Source organism: Panthera pardus, unplaced genomic scaffold (genome assembly GCF_024362965.1).
Source record: "Panthera pardus isolate Hobbes unplaced genomic scaffold, ASM2436296v1 HiC_scaffold_18, whole genome shotgun sequence".
Classification (NCBI taxonomy): domain Eukaryota; kingdom Metazoa; phylum Chordata; class Mammalia; order Carnivora; family Felidae; genus Panthera; species Panthera pardus.
Genome location: NW_026526743.1, coordinates 11,124,720 through 11,136,024, shown reverse-complemented (window position 1 = coordinate 11,136,024; position 11,305 = coordinate 11,124,720). Strand labels below are relative to the sequence as shown.

The 11,305-nt window shown below is 49.9% G+C and overlaps 1 protein-coding gene across 1 annotated transcript; it reads right to left on the bottom strand.

The window, feature by feature from the left end:
• Positions 1–1,189: 1,189 nt before the first annotated feature.
• Positions 1,190–8,907, bottom strand: ZNF304 (zinc finger protein 304). The gene is made up of 3 exons (XM_019436924.2): positions 8,474–8,907; positions 6,694–6,820; positions 1,190–4,641 (listed from the first exon to the last, which is right to left on the bottom strand). The coding sequence occupies exons 1-3, from the start codon at positions 8,504–8,506 to the stop codon at positions 2,822–2,824; spliced, it is 1,980 nt and encodes a 659-aa protein (XP_019292469.2). The 5' UTR covers positions 8,507–8,907; the 3' UTR covers positions 1,190–2,821.
• Positions 8,908–11,305: the final 2,398 nt, after the last annotated feature.

The following is an 11,305-nucleotide window of genomic DNA, read 5'->3' as shown; positions in this document are numbered from 1 at the left end:
CTGAGCTGTCAGCACAGAGCCCGACGCAGGGCCTGAACCCATGAACCGCGAAATCATGACCCGAGCCAAAGTGGGATGCTTAATCGACCGAGCCACTCAGGAGCCCCTAGACATCCTGATGTTTAGATGTTTAAGAAAATGATCGAGATATAGAATTTATACTTGCACAAATATTTTCTCAAAATGGATAATAGACCTAAATGCAAAACACAAAGCCACAGAACACCTATATGATGATAACACTGGACACTGAATCTTGGATTTGGCAATGCCTTTTTATACAACACTAAAAAGACAATCCTTGAAAGAAAAACTGGGTGATTTGGACTTGATTAAAATTCTGCTCAGCAAAAAACAGTGTTAAAGGAATATGAAAACGATACTTACATGTCATTAAGGAATTCCACGTGAAAGCAACAACGCCACACCATTACACACCTGCTAGAATGGATGAATTCCAGAACACTGACACCACCAGATGCTGATGAGGACGCGGAGCAACAGAAACGCTCATTCATTGCTGGTGGGGGTGCAAAATGGGGCAGCCACTTTGGAAGACTGTTTCTTACAAATCTAAACATACTCTCATTGTATGATCCAGGAAATCACACTCCTTGGCTTGAACCCAAGAACTAGAAACTTACATCCACACAAAACCTACACACGAATACATATTGCAGGCTTCTCATAATTGTCAAACTTGGAAGCAACCAGGAAGTCCTTCGGTAGGAGAGTAAACTGTGCTATATCTATCTAATGAAATGTTATTAACCGATAACTTGTACACATCTTAGAGCAGCTTTATTTGTAACGGCCCCAAACTGGAAACAACCCAAACACCCATTACTAGCTGAATGGATAAAAACCAACTGTGGTATATGCATACAGTGGAATAATACTGAATACAAATGAACGAACTATTGATACACACAATGAGATGGATTAATCCCCAAATAGTTATGGATAGTGACAAGGGCTAGAGTCCCCACTCCCAGGAAGTATATACCATAGGATAGGATAAAATTCTAGAAAATGCTTGCTGTTCCCTACGAATTGTGGAAAAGGGTATTAAAAAGACTGCGATAAAAGGATTATAAAGGGATACAAGGGATGTTGGGGTTGTGTTGAGTATGTTCATTATCTTGACTGCGGTGATGGTTTCATAGGTACATACACATGCTGAAACACATTTCATACTTTAATATGTGCAGTTTATTTCATGTCAATCATACCTCAACAAAGTTTTTGAGAATTAAGTGTTCCCCATAAAGTTCATATTGACTGTCCCTCTCGGAAAGTCACATCTGACAACTATTTTGGTTCTACCACATCCCTCTCCCCAGTTTAGGAGGATGAGCCCTGCCTCAATGTCAGCAAAAACTGGAGAGCGGTGAAATCCACGTCCCACTTCAGGCACTGGGAGTGCCAGCTGAGTCAGAGAAGCCCTATCCTTGGAGCTCTCCTTTGTCAGTGCTGAGGTTCCTGCCTGTGTAGTGATGGCCACAACCTCAACAGCCCAGGGAGGTACAGGAATCCACAAACCTTTAGACACTGACAGTAGCCTTGGCCACAGGAGATACAGATGTCTGAAGATCCTAAGAAGTTCTATACACTCTCATCCCTCAACAATCATATGGGCATCTGTAGATGCCTCCTGGAGAAGAGATACATATCCTCTCATTTGCCACATTCACCTCCACTCCATTATCTCAGTGTTTCTGTACCTGTTTTGATCCCCGCCTTGCCCTGTGGGCCTTCCAGGCAAGAACACTTTGCCTGTGGGATTCTGGATATCAGGGACATCAGGGACTGGCTGATCCAGGAGACAGAAATCCCTGAAAAGTCCTGGGGAATATGCGAAATTCCCTAGAAACAAGAGACCCACTTCGTATGGTTTCCAGAAGCCCTGGGGATTATCACACCAACTATGCCCTCCTCAAAATGAACTCTGGGCTCACAGGAAACTTGCCTTCCAGGCCACAAGATGAGGCACCCAAAGCTCTTCACTCTTTTCTAGCAAAGCCTTGGGCAACGATGGAAATCAGGCCGAGACTGAGATTTTTCTCTGCCATCCTGTTGACCCTTCTGAGGCACATAAAGTTGGTGCCGACAAAAGGTGTTCCTCCCTTCATGTTGGAAGAACCCAACTTTTTCTCAATCCATTGCACACAGTAAAGAGACCCCCCTCCCCCAACACACATACATACGAGGATCACTGCAGATGAGAGCAGCGTGAGGCAAGCAGTTCTAAAGTCAGCTGATGTGGAAGCAAGACGAAGGAGTCCTGGTTATTGTGTTTACAGTCAACATTGCTCATGAAGAGAAATCCTGTCTGGAAATCCCCCGCAGACTCCAGTTCAAATCCTTTTCGCCAGAGCTGGATCACGTCCACTCAGAATCTAGCCATGGGGGAGGAAGTGAGCACCTCGCAGGGCTCAGAACACTCATGATTCCCTCCAGGGAACAGGAGAGAGAGCCCAGGGGTCTGGGTTCCCTGAGCATATCAGAGTGACTGACACTCACTGTGGGACCTTGACAGCTGGCAGCAAAGAGATGGCTTCCGCCACAGGCACTGGCAGTGACAGAACTCTGTCAAGAGCCCTGGGTAGTCTACAAAGTGCAGTGTACCTCATGAAAGCTTCCCACCTACACGCTTCTTATCGGGAACGTCCTCATGATACATGTACGAATGATGGCTGATGGTTCCCTCCCAAAGGGTACTCACAGAGATTTTCTCTGGTGTGAGTCCTATTAGGTCGAACAAGGAGACCGCACATTTTCTGCATTCATAAGGCCTTTCTCCAGTGTGAACTTTCTCACGCTAAACAAGTTTAAGAGGTGTAGCTGAAGGAGCCCCGAAACTGTTGCATTCGTGAGGCTTTTCTCCAGTGTGAACCCTCTGGTGCCGGACAAGATGGGAACTTCTGCTGTAGGCTTTCCCGCATTCGCTGCACACGTAAGGCTTTTCTCCAGTGTGAACCCTCTGGTGGAGAATGAGGCTAGAGTTTCGGCTGAAGAATTTCCCACATTCGCTGCACTCGTAAGGTCTGGCTCCAGTGTGAACTTTCTTGTGCTGAACAAGGTGGGAGCTGCTGATGTAGGCTTTTCCACATTCGCTGCACACGTAAGGCCTTGCGCCGGTGTGAACTCTCTGGTGTAGAATGAGGCTGGAATTGTGGCTGAAGCACTTTCCACATTCCGTGCACTCATAAGGCTTCGCTCCAGTGTGGATTCTCTGGTGTACAATAAGGTTGGAGCTATGGCTAAAAAATTTCCCACATTCACCGCACTCATAAGGCCTTTCTCCGGTGTGGATTTTCTGGTGCTGCACAAGTGTGTCTTTACGGCTAAAGGCTTTCCCACACTCGCTGCACTCATAAGGCCTGGCTCCAGTGTGAATTATCTGGTGCTGAACAAGTGTGTCTTTGCAGCTGAAAGCTTTCCCACATTTGCTGCACACGTAAGACCTTGCTCCCGTGTGGACTCTCCGATGTTTGATGAGGCTTGAGTTATGGCTAAAAAACTTTCCACATTCGATGCATTCATAAGGCCTTGCCCCAGTGTGAATTCTCCAGTGCTCGATAAGGTGGGAGCTTTGGCTAAAGAACTTCCCACACTCACTGCACTCGTAAGGCCTCTCTCCAGTGTGAAACCTCTGGTGTTGCACAAGTGTGTCTTTCCGGCTGAAGGCTTTTCCACACTCACTGCACTTGTAAGGTCTTTCTCCGGTGTGAATTCTCTGGTGCTGAACAAGGTGGGAGCTTCTGCTATAGGCTTTTCCACACTCACTGCAGTCGTAAGACCTTTCTCCAGTGTGGACTCTCTGGTGCTGAACAAGTGTGTCTTTGCGGCTGAAGGCCTTCCCGCACTCACTGCATGTGTAATGTCTTTTTCCAGTGTGAAATTTCTGGTGCATTTTTAGGTGAGACAGGTGAACGAAGGCCTTTCCACACTCTTTACACACATGCGATGCTTCTCCGCTGTGAATTTTTCTGTGATTGATAAGAGCTGATTTCTCCTTGGACATATTTCCACATGGCGGGCATCGAAAGGGTCTTACTTCAGTCTGACTTACCTGGCTGCCGAGGAGAGTAAAGGTGTTCAGGAAGGCTTTCTCGCTGTCGGTGCAACTGAAGAGCACCAGTCCATCATGGTCTGTCTGCTGGCGGCCGACACTGGAACCGGCTGGGAAAGATTCCATGCACTCAGTCCTTTTGTATGGAATCATCCCATTGCTGGTGGTAGGGCACTGGAAGAGGCCAGAGCCGCCCAGAAAGTCCATCCCCTCCTCCCTGCAAGTACAGGGTTTCCCTGGCACGTGGACTGCATAGCTCTTCACGTATGAGGCCCCATCAGCGTCCCCTCCAAAGAGATCCTCTCCACTGCATCGCTTCTGGTGCCGGTAAAAGTCCGCACTGAGTAAGAATCCTCTCCCACACGGGCCACGCGTGTACGGCTTCTGCAAGGGGGGTGATCCCTGGCATTCCACCAAGTTCAAAATGTCTCTTAAGAGTGGATCACACACCTCACACGGGTGGGCTTTCTGGATGAACGGACCTGACTCGGGAGTCCTGAGCTGCGACACGCCGACAAAAACGTTCTGCTCAGGCGTCTCCTCGTTGTCTGCTTCACGCCAACAATCTGAAAGCGAAAAGAGGCCGGTGAGGTACACGTGGGCTTTGGTGGACAGCAGCGGCCGCATCACATCCATGTGTGTGACGCACCAAAGAACGAGTGCCCCGACTTGCCGCTGGCACAAGGGAGCCAGCAGGCCCAGTGTCGGTCCTGGGCCTCTAGCAGTCACAGTAAGGAGAAAGAATGGGTAGCAGGCAAGACGGTGGTGCATGGTAAAGGGAGCAGAGGAGAGGTCTCCAGCTCACTCCTCCACGGAGCAGGGCCTTGGTGGCTGGTGCCAGGAGGGCTCTGCGCAGAAGGCTGGGTCCAGACCCAGGAAAATCTGACTGTGGTGAGTAGATGCTTCTTCAGGACTGTTTAAGGAGATGTGCACAACTCACTGCACATTAAAGCAGCCAGTGTTGCAGAGTGTGGCAGAGGGAACAGAGAAGAATGAGACACGGACACCAGAGAAAGGAGGAAACAGTCAGGGCTGGAAGACAGAAGAGAAGAGACAAGTGCACAAACTGCCAGGAGTGGGGAAGGCAAGGCAGAAAGGAGGTAGCCCTATAGGCCCTGGCAAGAAAACACTGGTGAACACGAAGTAGGCTGCAAGTCTGACCCGAACCCAGCACTGACATGGCTCTCCTCCGGTCCTCAGTCTGCAGGGCCAGGCCCTCTCTGGGTCTCGCTCACTATGGCTAGAGTCAGGTCAGCCCCGTCAGACACCAGGGCTTTCTCCCCCTCTCCCCATGGGCAACTACATGGGATCTGGAAGATGAAGTTGTAAAGAAAACCCAGGGCACATGAGTGGCCCAGGTAGACCCACCTCACAGAGAAGAAAATGAAACGTTAGGGGTGCCTGGGTGGCTCAGTCAGTTGAGCCTTTGACTCTTGATTTCAGCTAGGGTCACGATCTCGTGGTTCATGAATTCAAGCCCTGCACTGGGCTCTGTGCTGACAGTGTAGACCCTGCTTGGGATTCTGTCTCCCTCTCTTTCTCTCTGCCCCTCCCCTGACTGTTCTCTATCTCTCTCTCAAAAAATAAAAATAAACTCGAAAAAAAAAGAAAGAAAATGGAATGTTAAAAATGGAAATCCTTGAAGAAAGATTTGCCAGAGCAGCCCTGAGACGTTCATGAGCGGTGACCATGTCAGTGCCTGTAATTCCTGGCATACTCAGGCCCCAGGAAATGTCAGCTGGATGGCGAGGGCAGAACCTGGGACACCAAGGTACCGTCGATCTGGACAGATACCTGGCCAGGAAGCACACAGCCATGTTGAATCTGTTGAGCAGACTAAAAAGGCCCTGAACCTCTAACCTGTTCCTGCAAGACTTTGAGCAAAAAGTGTTGGAAGTGTTCAGCAGGGGAGGGGACACTGCACGTGGCCCAGCCCCGGCACCCACAGCACCTATTCTGGGACCCAAACAGGGGAGGGAGTCACTGAGGTGGCTGGACAGAAAGAGATGCCTCTAGGAAACAGGGGAACCAAACCCCAGGGACACCGGAGTGAATGTGAGGGCCTGTGGAAGGCAGCCTCTAAGACGGCCCTAAGAATGGCTGCCTCCTGTGTGAGCCTCTCCCTTGGACTGTAGGTTAGACTGACCGACCCACTTTCTAAGGAACAGAATAAGGGGATGTCACTTTCAAGGTCAGGTTGGAAAAAGGCTGGATTCCATCTTGGGTACTCTCTGCTCACTTGCTCAGAGAGGAGGCAGCTTCCATGTTACGAGGCGCAGCACAGAAAGGCCACCTGGACAGAGAACTGAGGTCTGTAGGTCAACAGCCAGAGAGGAACTAATTCCCACGTTCAATAAGCCACAAGAAACTAATTCTTGGGAACAATCACATGAGTGAGCCTGTAAGTGGATTCTTCCAGAGACTGGCTTTCGGATGAGAACGCAGCCCTGGCTGACTCCTTCACTGAAACCTCGTAAGAGAGCCTAAGCAAAAAGCATCCAGGAAAGCTGTGACCAGATTCCTGATGCACTGAAACTGAAATAGTGAATTTTTACTGTTTTAAGACACTAAGTTTTGGGGTAATTTGCTATATACTCACGGATAAAACAGGGACTTACCCAATGAGGCCACAAGTGCAAAGTTCTCCAGCATCACATCACGGTACAGGAGTCTCTGAGCCTCCTCAAGGAGCTCCCACTCCTCCCGGGAGAAGTACACGAACACATCCTCAAAGGTCACACAGCCCTGTCGTGATGGGGGGACAGTTGAGCCACAGGCAAGAGGACTCCCCAGTCAATCCACTCACACGACCACCCCGGTCCCTCTCCTCCCAGCTCCCGACTCAGAGGAGACACCAGGTCTTGGCGCCACTAGTGCCTGCTCTCTTCTCACGTCCCTCTGAGCACTGGGTGCAGAGCAGAGCCAGGCAGGCGGGCAGGTGGGTACTGGGTAAGCTCTGAGTCCGGCACGAAGGACGCCAAACATTCGTGCTGGCCAGTTCTCCCGGTGTCCTTCAGACCATGCGTCCCAGACACAACCTTCATGCCATCACTTCACTCTTCTCCTCACATGTACGTCACTCTTTGAACCACCCCTTCTCCCCATCTGGGACTGCCACTTCCACTACCAACTTTCTGGATCACACCATATGCACCCACAGGGCAAACCGCCTCCCACCCCATGCTGCTCTGCACGTGGTGTCCAGGAAGTGCTCATGTATCTTTGTGACAGGTACACTGTCACCCAGCGCCTAAGCGAGAGACCCAGTCCTCAGTCCCAAGTTTCAACTTTTCTTGTTATTAACCGCATTGCCACCATGACCTGAAGATACTCCCTCCTAAACTTAACCCGTAGTTCCACCGCATTCAACATACCGGCCGCCACCTCTTGAACTTCTTCAACCAGTACCCTTCCCCAGAACTAAAACCCACATCCAGCTCGATGTCTCAACTAAGGAGTTTCTGGGACTTCTTAGGCGAAACATGACAACAGCCTAACTCCCAATATTACCACCGAAAATTACTCCTGCTATCAGCTTCCCTATCTCAGTTGATGGCATCTCCGTCATTCTACCAGGTAAAGAAAGCACAAAACAAAACCAAAAACCTTAGAGTAATCCACAATTCGTTCCTTTCTCTTATTCACCCTTCACACAAGAAAATCTGGTCACTCTGGTTAAAAAAACAGATACAACGGGTGCCTGGGTGGCTCAGGCAGTTAAGTGACAGACTCCCGATTTCGGCTCAGGTCACTATCTCACGGTTTGTGAGATCGGGCTCTGGGCTGAGACCAGAGACCGAGGAGCCTGCTCCTCCTTGGGATTCTCTCTCTCTGTCCCTCCCCTGCTTGTGCATTCAACCTCTCTCTCAAAAATACATAACTACCTAAAACAAAAGGCCCAGATACAAAATCCACCACCATCTCTCACTTCCACAGCCGCCTCTCTGGGCCAGCTGCCGGCAACACTCACAGACTACTGGTAGGCTCCCCACTCATGCCCATGCTCTGTTCTCAGCCAGAGAGCAGCCAAAGGGAGCCCGTTAAGATCTGGGTCGGGTCACCTCTCCTGCTCCAAATCTGCCACGTCTTTCACCACCCTTGGAACAGAGGCCCAGCTCCTCAGGCGGCCACTCCAGGCCCGACCCCTGACCACCTGCCGACTGCTCTGACCCGATTAAGAGGGACCTACGGTTCCCGGGACACTCCTAACTCATTTCCACCTCCAAGTATTTGTGCCAGCGCCTTGGAAACCCTTGCACACCTCATCCCACCGATACTGATACCCGGAACCTCGGCACATACCCGCGGGGAGTGAGTGCCCTCCGCCGCCTTTGCACTCAGAGGGAGCGATGAAGGCCAAGTGAGGAAGGTCCTAGAACAAGCCGCCCCTCCGCTCACCTGAGCCCCGTCTGTCCGCGCCGCAGCCTCCATGGGATCCCGTGAGCAGAACGGGGTGGCGAGAAGCGGGCAAAGCGGGCAGGCCCTGCGGGCTCAGCCGGAACCCCAAAGCTCCACTAGGCACGGTGCCCGCGGGCCGACTGTCGCGCTCCCAGCCCGTCTCCCCCGGGTACAAACGCCCACAGCTCAGGGTACCGCGGCCGGGGCGTCCGAGGGCAGCGCGCGTGTGCGAAGGCCCCGGGAAGGGCGCAGCTCCAGCCGACACCTCCGCGCAAGGCCGCCGGTCCCACGACGGGGCTCATGGAGAGTAACAAAGGCGCGTACGGTACCGTCCTTCCGGGCTCGGTTCCGAAGAGCCGCGCGGGAAGCCGGCCCCGCCCCAGACTCGGGGCCTCAACGGCCCGTGTGGAGAGTCCCGGCACAGGCAAAAGACGTCACGCTGGCGACGCCGGAAGTCCCGCCTCAGCCGCTCCGGGCGGCGGGAAACGCCCATCTTCCGGGCTGCCTTGAGCACAACGCCGATGCGGCGGCACAGACTTCTGGGTAATGTAGTTGGAGCCCTGCATCCAACCAGGCAGTGGGCATCTTTCCCGGTCTTCCCGGCAACCGCCTGGCCGCCGGAGGCGGAGGCCTCGAGGAGGAGAAAGATGCGGGGGAAAGAGGGTCCCGGAGTGCCCAAGCTCCTCTTAAAGGCGACGCACCCATATTTCTGTGGTCACCTGGGGCAAAGTCATGTCCTCAGAGGTCTCCAGCGCGTGATCCAGTCTTTAATACTGGGGGAGCTGTTTCACCTCTCAGCTCTGGGGACTGAGATTTAAATTGAACAGTGGATATGTCCCGCTGGTGGGGACTTTGTGTAGTACCATTAAATGTTACTCCAATTCGTTAATTCCCAAATTTAAATCCCTGAGACGGCGGTAACATCATCACCTGTGAACTTACTGACATCATCACCTGTGAATTTACTGAAAATCAAAGTTAGCGGACCCAAAAGACACCTTCTGATATATAATACCTGGGGGAGGGACCCTAGCGTAACCTGGAGAAGTGGAACTCTTTTTATGACCTCCCTCCTTCCCCCAAGATTTAATAACTAAAATGGGAAAGTACTACAACCTACTTCATGGAAAATGAGATGATAAGTGCTTAACACAGGGCCTAGCGTTAAATACAGGCTCTTATTGTTACTATTGTTATCATCACAAGGTTGGTACATATACTGATGTAGGAGGGTGTCAGGGACCCCTCTTTGCAGAATCACTGGTGATTTGTTTTCAAACACAAAATACAACCACTCTGAGTCAGCAAGCAGCATCATAAATAACGGTGACAATTTTTGCATAAAGCATATGTGTATACCATTAGGTGCATTTAATTTTTGAAATTTTTAATTTTTTTTAATGCTTATTTATTCTTGAGAGAGACAGAGTATGAGTAGGGGAGGGGCAGAGAGAGAGGGAGACACAGATCAGAGGCAGGCTCCAGGCTCCAAGCTGTCAGTACAGAGCCCAACATGGGGCTTGAACTCATGAACCAGGAGATCATGACCTGAGCCGAAGTCCAACGCTTAACCGACTGAGCAGTCCAGGTGCCCTGAGGTGCATTTTATTAAAAAAAAAAAAAAACTTATATAGGAAGGTTTCACAAAGCACAGGTAGGTCTGTTGTGCAAGGGACACATTCCTACAGGCCATATGATTCAAAAGTTAGGACTATCAAGACTAATTGCTCTTAGGCTTAAGTAGGTGTGGACTTAACATGGTTTCATATGGCAGACCTTAAAAACAAATCAGTTATTTTGCTAGCAAAAATGGGTTTCTTCTGAAAGAGCAGAGAATTGCAATTCAGGACGAGTAATCTATTGCAAAAACCATAGACTAGTTCAGCAAACAAAAGTAAGGAACTTATTTATGGAGAAGAAAGAGGAAGTTGGGAAGGATTGTTTTGAACGCAAGTCCACTGGAGAAAAGCAAGAGTTCAGGGTGAATGTGGTTTCTCTTTGTTTGAGTTGCTGGGGTGGTCAATTTCTTGTAGGAAATGCAGTGCACATCTTTTCCTGTTAGGGTCTGTAGTTAATGATTCTTCCCTGTTGATTCTTCTGTTGGTCTTGGTAATTGGAAATTCTTGATTTCCAGTAGTACTGGGTGAGAGTTCCTCCTTTTGGCCATCCCAACTCCATTTTAGTGAAGTTGTCCTTTATTCATTTTCCCATTCCTCCCTTTTGATCAGGATCCTTCTCGGAAAGCATTGCTGATCAAGAGTCAGTTTTTTCTTAATTCAGTGGCCTTTTGTCCCTCGGTGCCTTTAGTGAGCAATTAGGCCTTTACGATTTTGAAGGATATCTACTTTATCAACTGTGGGTCGGAGGAGGCAGGGCCAAGTGCACTAGAAGTCCCGTGACTATCCCAAAGGGTGAGAATCTATGGACAGTGGGAGATCTGAGAATTAGGACTGATGGCAATATTTTTGAACAATGTATATCGAAGATCTCTACACATTTTGCCTGTTGAGTCTTACCAGTGCCATTAGTGTGTTCAACTAACCCTGAGGACTGAGGATGACACACACAATCAAAGTATAAAACCAGCCAAACAGAACTGTTGAAGCACGTTATGGGTAAAATGGGTTAGCCAACCACCATGATGTTTGAGAGGTGTTTCTCAGGTAGTGATAATCTTTTCTAACAGAGTTTTAGCCACAGAAGAAGCAGTGGCCTGTCTACAAGGGAAAGCTTTGGTCCAGTGAGACAACGTATAAACCATGACTAAAACACATTTATATCCACGAGACAGGGAAAGCTGTATGAAATTCATTTGCCAAACCTCAAATGTTC

Excerpts from the sequence above, each read along its gene's own strand:
- ZNF304 (XM_019436924.2), bottom strand. The coding sequence starts at position 8,506 with ATGGAGGCTGCGGCGCGGACAGACGGGGCTCAG. Across the intron at positions 6,821-8,473 it reads CGCGGACAGACGGGGCTCAG|GGCTGTGTGACCTTTGAGGA; the intron begins GTGAGCGGAGGG and ends CCATCACGACAG. Across the intron at positions 4,642-6,693 it reads TGCACTTGTGGCCTCATTGG|ATTGTTGGCGTGAAGCAGAC; the intron begins GTAAGTCCCTGT and ends TTTCGCTTTCAG.